Below are 14,573 nucleotides of genomic sequence, written 5' to 3'. Positions count from 1 at the left end.
TACTGAATTTATGTTACAGAGTCTTCATCTTGTTGGAAAACAGATTATCAGAAGATGCTTACTGTAAAATAACATAGGAATATTTTACAACATAGTTTATTTAATAGTCTGGTGTATTTTATTCCCATAGGACCTGATTGTACCAGTGTGATTATGGAGCCAGCTTGTGATGCAGGAGGTGCAACCATTTCTGGTTCAACCGAAGAGAGTTACTTCATGAGCTATACCTTCACAGACAGATTACACTCTGTACGAGTTGCTCAGAGCATAATGGATCTGTGCCTTGAAGACAGGTTGTTTGCAGATGTTACCATTTCTGTGGAAGGTAAAAAATTCCAGCTCCACAGGCTAGTTCTTTCCGCTCAGAGCTGCTTTTTCCGCTCCATGTTCACCTCTAATTTAAAGGAAGCTCATAATGATGTGATAGAATTAAAAGATGTGAATGCAAGTGTTTTCCAGCTCCTAGTGGACTACATCTACCGGGGAACTGTAAAACTAAGAGTAGAAGACCTCCAGGAAACATATGAGGTGGCAGATATGTACCAATTGACCTCACTTTTTGAAGAGTGCTCTCGGTTTTTGGCCCGGACAGTTGATATCAGGAACTGTTTACAAGTCATGTGTTTGGCTGATCAGCATAGTGATCAGAAACTGTATACAGCAGCAAAACAGTGTGCAAAAACACATCTGTCTCAGCTTCACAAAACAGAGGACTTTGTGAAACTACCAATAAGATTATTCACAGACATCATTAAAGGTTTGTGTTTATCTATTCCTATTTAACTTTATGGGGAGAATAACATTTTTAAATTTTAAAAGTTCAAGGAAAACTAATGGGGGGAAATATCAATGTGGTATCCAAAATCTTAGCTAAGATGTTTATACTTTTTAAGATTACATGTTTGTTGTAGAAAATAATTGCATTCTCTTTTCAGAAAAAAATAAAACATTTTTTTGTTTTCTCTACAGCAATTACATTAATATGCACTTTGTTATTTTGGTCATGGAAGAAGCCCAGAACCTAAACCTTAGGCTATAGAAACAGGGTACATTCTACTCACATAAAAATGACACTGTAATTCCTGGGAGCAGTGAGTCATCCTTGTTTGACATTTTGTTAAATGCTAAATCCATGCTTATTTAGAGCTTATTTTCTAGTGCATTTATGGCACCTTGGTTTCCAAAGACAATTTCAGTCTGATCCAACCTTCCAGTCATGAATTGCAAACCCTATCCCCACCCCAGGCAATGATTTGCCTTCTATTTCCCTAATTTACCAGCTGCCCAAATTGTCAGAGTTTGAATGTGTGTGAATGATATTCATAAATATTCAATGAATTTAACTGAAAATAAACTTTCATTGTGTATTATATTAAAATTAAATATTAAATATTCTATTTCTAAAATTATATCTATAATATAAAATTTTAAACCCTTAAATTCAAGAAAACTTAATGAAATACAGTTGGCCCTCCTTATCCGCGGGGGATTGGATCCGGGATACTCACTGATACCAAAATTCACGGATGCTCAAGTCCCTTATTCAACCTGTCTCAATGTGGTGGACCTTAGGACCCAGCAAAACCCCAGACCTTATTTAACCTGCCTCAGTTCTGTGGACATTAGGACTGGGTGCTGCAGCTCTGAATCTGCAGTGTTTCTGTTTGCGAAAATAATCACGAACACAATTGAAATAGTGTTTTATATGCATAGAAAGGTAAAATAGATACTATATACTGAGACAAACGTTTGACTAACTGACGCTAAATAATACCAGATGTACCTGTTCCGACTTACTTAGTAAGAGAACTTAAGATTTTTTTTATCCCAATCCATGATAACCCACACACATCCTCCCATATACTTTAAATCATCTCTAGATTACTTATAATACCTAATACAATGTAAGTGCTATGTAGAATGTTTGTTATACTGCATTGTTTAGGGAATGATAAGAAAAAGAAGTCTGCACATGCTCGAACAACAGGTACTGGAAGAGTACTTCTGGGTTTTCACAATTTACGGTTGGTTGAATTTGCACGTGCGGAATTCATGGATAAGGAGGGCTGACTGTATATTAATTAGCCCTTCCAGAAATTGGTTCTCCACTGCTGCACTCCAGAAGCAATCATTTACTGTTGGAATGCACTTGCTAAAGATATGCTACAAGGAAATTTGTGCACACTTTAATGCGCATACCAAACTTGAAACAACGAACATCTTTCGGGAAAATTAGGCCAAATAAAACTTAATTAAATCCATTAGCATGAAAATGAAAATTTTACCTTTTGGAGGAATTTCCATTAATGTAAAATAAACCTACCATTTTTACCAAATGAGTTGTTCCTAGAGTAATGAGTACAGAAGGAGGCATTCATTTGGTCATAGCTGTGTGGATTTTTGGAGCTCAGTTTCCTGTTTTTGTTTCACCCTGCCTCCTCCTTCCCCCCCCCCCCCCACCCAATTGTTCAAATATTTTCTTTTCAATTATCTACACAATTCCCACCTGAAAGTTACTGCTAAATTTGATTTTATCACTTTTAAGACGATGCATTTTAGATAATAACAACTTAGTTCAGACAAAGAGAAGTCTTATCATTTCCCAGTTTTGCTGATATCCACTGGCTATCAACATGTCAATAGAAATGGCATGCTGTACATTGCTGTATTAAAACTGCAGGTGATTTTGAATACCTTTTTAAAATCATTCTGTAACCTCATCACTCCAAGAACTTTCATTATGTAACTTGTCTCTCCAAGTAAGTAATTGTACTTGCTCATTGTGATGAAGTTCTCTGTACATTCTCCAAGGACTTGAAGTCACTTTGTAAACTAGTTAACCTGAATGCTGTCCTTTTCTACTACCTTGGTAATCTATATACTATCTAAATAATTCAGCCTTATCATTGGGAAGACGTCAATTGAAGGAATTACCTTCATTTAAGTAGAATACGTTCACAATCTGCATGTTTCATTTTGCCAAAAAAAATTACTAATGGCCTGTTGATAAGAAAGGGTTATTTAACAAGTACAATAATTGACCATACATCATTTAGCACTGTATAGTAAACTCAGTAATTACCATTGTATTAAGATTAACCAGATTGAACACCAGTAAACAGAGCCAATTAAGATCGTAATACATAGGAGAAGAATTAGGCCCTTTGCCCCATCAAGTGTGCTCCTGTATTCCATCATGGGTAATATATTTTTCTTCTCAACCTTATTCTCTTGCCTTCTCCCTGTACCCTTTGACATCCTTACTAATGATGCACTTATCAACCTCCATTTTAAATATACCCAATGACTTGGCCTCCACAGCCATTTATGGCAATGAATTTCACAGATATGCAACATACTGCAAAATAAATTTCTCCTCATCATTGTTGGTATGATGATTAATAATAAATGACTGATAGTGATGGAATAAATATGTCAAATATTTTGAGTTTGAATAAAATGTTTGCTTTATGGAACATGGTTCCCACCTACCATTTTGGATGCAGGGCAGCAGCCTGAAAGCTTCACCAGTCTCCGCAAAGGCAGGACAGTTCAATCCTTTAAAGTTAGAGGAGCTGGAGTATGCTTCATGATTAATTCATGATGCAAAGGTTTGTCTCAATCCGGCTCATCCAACCTTGAGCATCTAATGTCTTGTCCATTTTATCCGCCAAGGGAGTTTTCCACCATCATCTTGGTAGCAGTGTACATTTCACCACAAGGCAGCATCATATAGGTTCTGGAAGAGCTGAGCACCGCAGTTTGTAGTCACAAAACAGTGCACCCGGATGCATTCCCAATTATTGCAGGGAATTTCAACCAGGCCAGCTTGAAGAAGTCGCTGAACAACTACCACCAACATATCACCTGTGGAATCAGAGGAGCCAACACTCTTGACTACTGTTATACCACCATCAAGAATGCTTAAAGTGCCATCCCACACACACAATTAGGAAAGTCCAGTCACCTGGCTGTGCTTCTGTTCCTAGGCACTGCAGCACCAGTGGTGAGGACCAAGAAGGTACAATCAGGGAAGGCAGAGGAGTGCTTACAGGACTCCTTTTGAGTCAGTAGACTGTACAATGTTCAGAATGAATAGGCCATGGTTATCACCCACTTCATCAAGACCTTGTGGATGAGTGTGTGCATTCAAGAAAATACCTGACAATACCAAACCAAAAGCCATGGAAGAACCAGGAGATTCATAGTCTGCTGAGAGGTAGGTCTGTGGCATTCAAGACAGGTGACCCAGAACTATACAAGAAGTCGAGGTATGACCTACAGAAGGTTATTTTAAGGGCAAGAAAAACAATTCTAATTCAAGTTAGAGATGGATTCAGATGCATATCAGCTCCAGCAGCTTTGCTACAAGGTAAAATCTAACATCATCAATGGCTGTCATGCTTCACTCCCAGATAAGCACAACACATCTTATGCACACTTTGAAAGGGAGAATAAAACAACACCTGTGCAAATCCCTGCAGCACCTGGTAACCCTGTGATCTCTGTCTCGGAGCCCAACATCAGAACAACTTTCAAGAGGGTGAATCCTCACAAGGCGCCAGGCCCTAATGGTGTATCCAGTAGGGCACTGAAAACCCGTGCCAACTAACAGGCAGTATTCAAGGACATCTTCACTCTGTTGTTGCTGCAATTGGAGGTTCCCAAATGCTTCAAAAGGGCAACAATCATACTAGGGTTCAAGAAGAGCAGGGTGAGCTATCTCATTAACTGTCGCCCAGTTGTACTCATATCTTCTGTGATGAAGCGCTTTGAGAGGTTGTTCATGGCTGATTGTAATTTGTAGTTTTTTTTAAATAATTATGTATTGCAATCTACTGCTGCCACAAAACAACATGTTTCATGATATATGCCAGTGATATTAAGCCCAATTCTGAACCAAGAGTTCATCTTCTCTCTTTAGTAGAGGCGATACTACTACTTTACTAAACAAAGAGCAAATATCTTGTAAGAAACGGGGGGGGGGGGGGGGGCAGCTTCTGCCCCCATTTATCAAAGAAATAGACCCACCATGTAATCTATGAAAGCATAATCATGTTTTCATGGAAATATAATTTGCAAAACTAATACTAATAAGTTAGTATTTATATGCTTTTATATTAAACTATTTTATTTCCTCACCAACAAAAATCATCAAATTGAGGATGTACAAATAATATCAATAAATTTCTTCCATTAACTTAGTTTATTTTCTCAATAGCAGAAATATAAAGTAGTAGGATAATTTTCTTTTCCCACAAAATCAGGCAAGCATGGATAAGGAACTGTTATTGGTAGTAGACCCTATCTATGTTCATAGCTAGATCTATTTAACATGAGAAGCTGATAGTAACCGGGTTACTTTTGAATAGCTTCCTCTTTAGAAGGACAACCTCCTTCAAAGGAGAGGGTGAAAAGGTCAGAGAGGAATCAATACATGGTGGATAAACTCACATGATAATGAGGAATATGTGCCAACCCTCAGAGCATTCCCTTAGTGTGGCAAATGTCTACATGCATGTGGCAGATTAAGAAAGAGTGAGAGGACTTCTAATTGACATAACATAATCACATTCAGGTCTTGACTGTATCATTTAACTCCAATTTAAGTATCCGAGTTAAGCCTAAATTGAGGCGTGTCTTCAATGTAAATTGGAACACTCTACAAGAATAAACAGGCCAAAAGTGACTAAAAGTCAACCACAATCTAGATTCCAATACATAGATACATAATAGGAGCAAAATAAAACAAATAACATTCTTTTTTCTGTGACAATGTAGATGGTGTTCCCCGCTCTCAGAAACCAGCCAAAGCAATAGAAACCTGGATTGGTCATGACAAAGAAGAACGAGCACAATACTTTGAGAACCTGGTATCCAGTTTAAAGGTACTGTTTATTAAACTAATCATTGTAAATATTCCAACAGCAAAACTAAAATTTCCTGTAATTAATATTTTCTATTAGTACAAAATTCAAGATGAATTCCAGAGCTCCAGGGACCTGAATTCTGTCCTGACCTTGGGTGAGATCCGTGTGAAATTTGCATGCAAAATTTTGAAAGGGATAGATAAGATAGAAGTAGGAAAGTTGTTTCCATTGGTAGGTGAGACTAGAACTAGGGGACATTTCCTCAAGATTCAGTGGAGAAGGTTTAGGACGGAGATGAAGAGAAACTTTTTCCCAGAGAGTGGTGAATCTGTGGAATTCTTAGCCCAAAGAAGCAGTCAAGACTTCTTCACTAAGTATATTTAAGATACAGTTAAATAGATTTTTACATAGGGGAATTAAGGGTTATGGGGAAAAGGCAGGTAAATGGAGCTGAGTTTACAGACGGATCAGCCATGATCTTATTGAATGGCGGGCCGGATGGCCTACTCCTGCTCCTATTTCTTATGTTCTTATGTTTCCAATTGCCTTCTATGTTCCAAAGACATCCTGCTTAGTTAACAGAATACTGTCAATTACCCCTTAGTGTAGCTAAGTAGCAGATAAAATCAAAACAAAATGGATGGGCACATGATACATAATAAATTGCACAGTAGCAGGAAAAGAAGCTGAGACTGGCGGGATTTCCATGTTGGGAATCAGCATTGTCCTGATGAGCTGAATGGTTGTTTCCTGAATTTCCTTATGATGTTATTTTCAAGGTGTAAATACACTTGTCAAATGTAAATGTATCAATTCAAACCATCACAATTACATAATGTGAGATAACTTAAATTCCAGAGTTGAATTTTAGATTAACTGATTTGCATACCTGTGAATGTTACCCTAAGAGCAGAAATAGGAACGAGAAGGATAATTTTGTTTTTCAGTGGGTGGCACGGTAACGTAGCAGTTAACGTAACACCAGCTGTATGATCAGGGTTCATTTCCCGCCACTGTCTAAAAGAAGTTCATGTGTTCTCCGCATGACTACGTGGATTTCTTCCGGGTGCTCCAGTTTTCACGCACATTCCAAAGAAGTGCAGGTTAGGATTGGTAAGTTGTGGGCATGCAATGTGCTGGAAACATGGTGGCTCTTGTGGGCTGCCCCTAACACATCTCAGACTGTGGTGGATGTTGACACAAACAATGCATTTCACTGGGTGTTTCAACATACATGTGACAAGCAAAGACCGTAGGGTATAGGAGCAGAATTTGGTCATTTGGCCCATGAAGTCTGCTTGCCATTTCATCATGGCTGAACCAGTTTTCCCCTCAGCCCCAATCTCCTGCCTTCTCCCTGTATCCCTTCATGCCTTGACCAGTCAAGACTCTATCAGCCTTAAATATACATAAAGACTTGGCTTCCACAGCTGCCTGTGGCAATGAATGCCAGATTCACCACTTGCTGGCTAAAGAAATTCCTTCTCATCTCCATTCTAAAAGGTCGCCCCTCTACTCTGAGGCTTACTATCTCATCATAGACTCCTCCACTATAGGAAACATCCTCTCCACGCCCACTCTATCAACACCTTTAACTATTCGATAGGTTTCAATTAGGTCACTCCTCATTCTTCTGAATTCTAATGGATACTGGCCCAGAGCCGTCAAACGCTCTTCATCTGACAAATCAGTCAATGATTTACAGTATTACATTCTTGTTTTTATATTCTAGTCCTCAAAATGAATGCGAACGTTGCACTTGCCTTCCACAGACTCAACTTGCAATTTAACCTTTAGGGAATCGTGCATGAGGACTCCTAATTGTAATAATCTATTACATTTCAAATATTTTGGGATCCTGGACATCAAATTTAAAAGCTTGAAAATTATAAAAAGACATAGATGCTGGAAATTTGAAATAATAGCCGAAAGTGACAGACACATTCTAAAGGTTAGTCAACATCTATGGAAAGAAAGATATAGTTTCAGGCCAATGACCTTCATCAGCATTTTTTGGCTTTATTTAAATCTAATAGGAGATCAGGGCACAGCTGCTTGCTAGTAATTCTACCAAGCAATATCTGACTAAGTAGGGAAACAGGCATCTTAGTCAGCATGGATGTTGAGGCGAAGGACCTGTTTCCATGTTGTATGACTCTTAAGTGGCATGTAATGTATGTACATGTGTTAATAAGTACCTTAGGTATACCAACAGGCTCATCCTATATTGCCTTCAAAACCTCAACAATCACTAAATTACCCTGATTTGTGAGAGGGAGTTCAGCTTGAAAGTAAAGACTAATTTATCTAATCTTATTAACATGGAAAAGATGCCAGAGAAGTGCTCAAGTTAATTTCCACCATGATGTTCAAATTAGGAATGTCATGGAAATCCATCTTTTAGCAACTGTGATAAAAGAACACCATGGAGGTTAGAGTTTATAAATTGGGTGGGTGGCAGGAGATTGATGGGTGTGTGGAAAAAGGTAGTTTGTAGGGAGAGGAGAGGAAATGAGACTGATAGATCTACTCCAAGAGCTAAGCAGGCCTGATGGCCTGTCTCCAAGAAATGTAAGAAAAGTGAGCTTCTCGGATTGGTGGTTTTTAACCTGCATCTTGTATGATCTAAACCTTGAATTAGAATAATTCAAATTATGTTGATAGCACCTTTTCTGTCTGTCACCACTACTGTTGACCACAAGATCAACAGTACTCTAACTTACCATTATTTCTATATTTTCCTGCTGGTTGCATAACAATATGTCTGCATAAATATTTGGATAGGAGATGTTTAGAGGGCTATGGACCAAACACGGGCAGATGGGACGAGCTTGCTGGACAACCCTACCATGAGAACAGGCTGAAGGGCCTGTTTCCGTACTGTATGACTCTGACTACATAACACCATTTGGATACTTTTTTTTTGTTCTGTACTTGCTATTTGATCAACAACATGGAATTCTTTGCCTAAACTTTGGGATACAAATCTCTAAGACTTTCAACTAGGGACAACTAAAAATGGTAATAAATTCCACCTTGGTTACATCACTCACATCTTAAAATCATTAAAACTATAGTCTTAAATGTTTGCAACCACAAGCTTTGAACTTTGATTTTTTTTTTGCCTTTTCCCCACCTCACTTTATGAAAGATTATTACATGTTGTCATCTTAGTAAATGGAAATATAACAGTATATGTGACTGAACCTTATAGTGCAATCTAAGCGATAAAGGTGCAGCACATAGACAATTCAGCGGAGTATTTGTAGAACAAGTTATATTAGCTGTCACTTCCTCAAGTTTAAATACTAGTCTCCTAAAAGTTGAAGTTTGAGCATGTTTAAATGTAACTTGATGCCAGTGATCTAATGAGTATCACACTCTCACAGTAATTACTATATACACCAATCCAGTTATTCCAAATTTTAACAATTAGAGTTGTATTCATTTTACAACCCAATAAAAGATCATAACATTAATTCCTTTGAGCAGTAAATTATAATGTACAGTATAACATTTATTAAGTGTAACTAACAATAACATTGGAATTTGTAGATATTCCAATTTTTTGGTAGACCTTTGTTATGTGCCATGAGACTGGTACAAGTGTTATTCTTCATCGATCTCTGCATTTGCAAATCATGTATGAAAAAGGGGCTTCAGATAAAGAGATATTTTAGCTTCATAGTAACTTCAGAATAAATTGTTTTTACTGATAAACAGAAAAATGATTTAGCAAGATAGACCAGTCGTTTGCCTAAACATAAGGTGCAGAAGTCAACTTAATAATAGCTCTTTCTGCATTATATTTATTTAAGCTTGTTAAAGAAATAGCAAAACATTACATTTATATTACTATTTTCTTATTTTCAAACAGGAAATTGGTGAAATTGTTCATATTTACCTGATTGGAAAAGAAGACACCCGGACACACTCACTGGCAGTTTCTTTGCACTGTGATGATGATGCTATCAGTGTCAGTGGGCAAAATCGATTACGCCAGCAGATTACTGCTGCATGCAAGCATGGAAGTGACCTGTATGTTGTAGGTGGCCCCATCCCACGACGGATGTGGAAGTGCAACATGGAGACAATGGACTGGGAACAATGCGCATCACTGCCGAGAGATCGTCTTCAGCACACGCTTGTATCCGTCCCAAGTGAAGATGCCATTTATTCATTGGGTGGGAAAACCCTTCAGGATACGCTTTCCAGTGCTGTCATTTATTATGTGGTCTGTGATAATGTGTGGGTTGAAACTAATCAGCTGGAGACTGCAGTGTCTTGTGCTGCTGGTGTTAACCTTAATGGAACTATCTATCTACTGGGTGGGGAAGAGAATGACCTGGACTTCTTTACCAAACCATCTCGTCTCATTCAGTGTTTTGACACACGTTCCAGGACATGCCAGTTAAAGTCATATCTCCTCCCTTTTGCAGGCCGTATGCATGCTGCTATTCACAAGGACCTGATTTTTATAGTAGCTGAGGGAGATTCTTTGGTATGTTACAATCCACTGCTTGACAGTTTCACCAGACTGCGCTTCCCAGAGGTTTGGAGCCGTGTGCCCTCCCTGTGGAAGATTGCCAGCTGCAATGGGTGTATTTATGTTTTCAGAGATAAGTGTAAAAAGGGTGATGCCAAAACATTAAAACTGAACCCAGCCACGTCTGTAGTATCAGTGATAAGTGGAATTGAGATATTGCTGACAAATTGGCAATTTGTTTTGGCGTGATTCTAACGAAGTACAGTAAACTGCAGTAAAAAGTTCAGGACAGTTTTACATTGTGAAAATTTATGAAGATTGGCTGTCACAATTTAATACAGTAATTCAGTCAAACTACAAATATATTATCTTTTTTCAAAAACTGACAGTGATCAACAATTTCTGTGTATATCAGGCCAATATAGAATTTAACTGCAGTTTTTAGGGTTTAAATTGTTGGGTGCACAAAGTTATTTTTTTAAACTTCTGCAGATGACAACAAAATTTCAGTACTATGTTTGTTTTCTAAGACATTAATTGACCTAAACAATGTCAAAATTATTGTCATGTTCTATTCTAGACTGAGAACTATATAAGCAAAAAAAGCATAAATCAAAATAAGTGTTATACTAATGAATAATACTTACATAAAATATTTTCAATAAAGTACATGACTTTGTACTAATGTAATGTCAGTAATTATGAAAAAAAATTAACCACAAGGAATATGTGTTGTAACAAATGCTTTGTTATTGGTTTAAACATGTTGCAGGAGAGGTTTTCTTATAGCCCTGTATGTGGATAATAATTAATAAAATAAAAAAGTAACTATACATCCTAAGAGTTTATATACATTATGATTTTTCATAAATATATTACTAAAGGTGATCTTGTGGAATAGTGCCCTTCAGCATTAAGTAATTGTATGATAGTTTGCATCTAATGTACCAACCCCTGAAAGTTTCTCATTTTTACCAGGAATACTTATCTAATGGATTTTTTTAACAGAAATTTCAAAGAAAGTATCTATCCACTTCCTGTCTTGGAGTAGAGCATAACACAGAGTAAGATGGGGTCAAGAAAAGTGGTTAACAAAATTATTGTAGGAGCTGAATTGCTGTTATAAGTTAGCTTTGCTAGAGTTCCAAGAGATGAAAATGCTAGCAGTAGAAGATTCAAATTTGTTCAGTCTCTAAAAGGAGGCAGTTATATCTACATTCCAGTACTTTCATTATACAAATTAGTAACGTTTGATATCAATAGAATACTTCTGGACAGTTATTCGTTACCCATTTATATTAAGAGCAAATAGACACCATGCCTTTGCATTATTTTATAACTGCAAGATAGATTTATTACACATACTACTTTACTACAAAAACGTATTTGAACTGCCCTTGACAAGTTGGAAGACTTGTTCTTGACCCCACTAGCAGTGAAATAAGCAAGATGAAGATTTTGATGCGGCCTTTAACCTTTAGATTTGTTTTGTTCTCTGCATAGAAAGGGTATTCGCATCAAAGCATTTTGTTTAAAATAACTTGTTAAATTTTTAATAAAATGAAAATTAAAGAAGAAAACAATTCAATATCGTTTGTATAGTTCATACAGTATGTTATGAGAGTACATAATTGGTTCTCAACTTTTCAGAAAGGCAGTTTCAGTCCTCTCTTGGTCTGACTTCTGGACTCGAAAGCCCTATGGAGCAAGCATATGAATCTCCATCTTGTTGATGAATTAATGGTATTTTTATCAACTCCATTGCAAAAGTATTAGCATATGAAAATAAAATGGTTACTGAATTGATATAAACCCCATTTTGTTCACAAATGTTCTTATTGGTCTGTCTTACTCTGATTCATTGTAAACGATCAGTTCTCAGACAGCTAGCTGGACACAGGCGAAACATACACCCTTGCCAACATCATTCCAGTTCCAGGAACAAACAGAGTTCTAGAAAGATGGATCAGCAATGTCATCACTGTGAATCACAAGCACTTCTTGTGATGGAACACAATTACAGTTGATTAATTTTCATTACACTAGTTTTACTTCAGATATACTTTATTGACATCCTTAAAGAGTTTTACAGCCAGAGAAAGGTTCCCCTATATAAATTCTCTTCCCACATTTAGGATCATTGCCTTCCAATTTCTCATCGTATTGTCCAGCCAAATGAAACTACTATCTCCTTATCCCATTCTAATTTATTCAGTCATATCTACAGAACATATTGTAATTATTTCTCTTCCCATACCGTACCCATAAGGCGACCCATCAGGATCTGTTCAGGGCTTTCAATTTCTTACCTTAGAAACAACTGAAAACACGACATTGGTTTCCACGTGTGAAGAATTTCCCCTAGCTAAATATTGGGAAAATTACTTTTCAGGAAATAGTATTTATGTAACTTTTGTAAAGTTACAATTGCTTTCCAATTTCACACAGTGCATTCATTCCAGCACTTAATAATTATAAAATAATGTTTAACGTTTTGAGAGCAATACACACAATGCTGGAGTAACTCTTAAGTCACCCAGTGGCTGCCAATTTCAATTCTCATTCCCATTCTTACGTGTCCCTCTGTGGCCTCCTCTACTGCCATGAGGCCAAACTATATTACTCAAGTTACCAAACTTAAGCAGTGCAGTAGAGTAACATAGCTTTCAATCATCAGTTAACCTTGTTTTCAATGTCAGCAACATTTCTGTGGGAAAATGACAAATAGCATTATGGCTCAGGCAGAGCAGCTTGGAGAAATCTTTAAATTGTTCTTGAATATCTTTGGAATTGGCTTGGAGTGATAATAATTGCCTGTATGATAATGATCTCTTTATTTAACCTTGTTAGCATAGCAGCATGAGATTGGTGGTGTGGGTTGAAGAGATGTCCTGCCCTATAAAAAAGACACACAAAGTCAAAAATCTCTAGGACTTGCTGAAGTCTCTGTTCATGTGTCCATTATAAGAAAAACAATGAACAAGAATGGTGTTCAAGGAAGGACACCAGTGAGAAACCGTTGCTCACCAAAAAAAATTGCACAAGTCGCAGATTTGCAAAAGATCACCTGGATGCTCCACAACACTTCTGGGACAATGTTCTGTGGGCAGATGAGACAACAATTGAACGTTTTGGCAGAGATGCGCACCACTGTTTTTGGAGGTAAAAGGGCACTGCACACTAACACAAAAATCTCATCCCGACTGTGAAGCGTAGTGGGAGGAGCATCGTAGTTTGGGGCTGTTTTGTTGTCTCGGCCTGGACAGCTTGCATTCGTTGAGGGAACAATGAATTCAAAATGGTATCAATACACTTTACTGGAGAATGTCAGGTTAGTCATCTGTCACCTGAAGCTTAATAGAAGTTGGATGATGCAAGACAATGATCCGAAACACAAGGGTAAATCAACAACAGAACAGGTTAAAAAAATTTTTGGAATAGCCAAGTCAAAGCCCAGACCTTAACCCAATTGAGATGCCCGAGATATCTTCATGACCTGAAGAGGGCTGTTCATGCAGGGTATCCCAGAAATATTTATGAACTGAAATATGAAGGAATGACCTAAATTTCTCCTCGCCCTTGTGCAAGTCCAATCAGCAGCTACATGGAAATGTTTGATGGAGATTATTGCTGCTACAGGAGGTTCTACCAGTTTTAAATAAAAGGGTTCACAGAGTTTTTTCAGCCTAGACCGTGAATGATTAAACTGTGTTCAATAAAGACCTTGAAAAGTACAATTATTTGTATGTTATTAGTTTAGGCAAATTGTCTATTATTGTGACTTAGGTAAAGATCAAACCACATTTTATGAGTAATTAATGCAGAAAAACAGGTAATTGCAAAGGGTTCAAACTTTTTCTTGCAACTGTATGCCTAGATAATTGAGGTGCTCATCTGGATAATTGGCAACTCTGCTTCTAACACTCTCTCCAGCAGCGCATTCACGTATTTTCTGGGTGAAACGATCTACTCTTTCCCCTTACCCAAAATCTATGTCCTCTAGTTATATTCACCTTCGATAAGGTAATAAGGAGAGAAGTTCCTGAAGTCTACCCTCTCTACTCCATATGATTTTATACATCTCACTCAAGCCCCATCTGCAGGGAAAACAGAATTAGCCTCTTAAGTTTTTCCTTATAACTAAAACATTCAAGCATAGGCAACATCCTAGTGAATCTTCTCTGCTCCCTCTCCAGCACTACTGTATCTTGTGTAGT

The 14,573-nt window shown here is 37.5% G+C and overlaps 1 protein-coding gene across 1 annotated transcript in view; it reads left to right on the top strand.

Annotated features, from left to right (window-relative positions):
- The window catches only part of kbtbd4 (kelch repeat and BTB (POZ) domain containing 4), a 15,398-nt gene extending 825 nt beyond the window's left edge, over window positions 1-14,573 (top strand). The window contains exons 2-4 of the mRNA XM_059975952.1: window positions 131-757; window positions 5,782-5,888; window positions 9,748-14,573. Coding sequence (XP_059831935.1) covers window positions 154-757; window positions 5,782-5,888; window positions 9,748-10,605 — 1,569 coding nt within the window. The 5' untranslated portion in view covers window positions 131-153 and the 3' untranslated portion in view covers window positions 10,606-14,573. The remainder of the gene's footprint in view (window positions 1-130; window positions 758-5,781; window positions 5,889-9,747) is intronic.

The sequence above is a fragment of the Hypanus sabinus genome, chromosome 7 (assembly GCF_030144855.1).
Source record: "Hypanus sabinus isolate sHypSab1 chromosome 7, sHypSab1.hap1, whole genome shotgun sequence".
Taxonomy (NCBI): Eukaryota; Metazoa; Chordata; class Chondrichthyes; order Myliobatiformes; family Dasyatidae; genus Hypanus; species Hypanus sabinus.
Note: the sequence above shows the minus strand (reverse complement) of the source record. Positions and strands in the feature narration are given on the sequence as shown.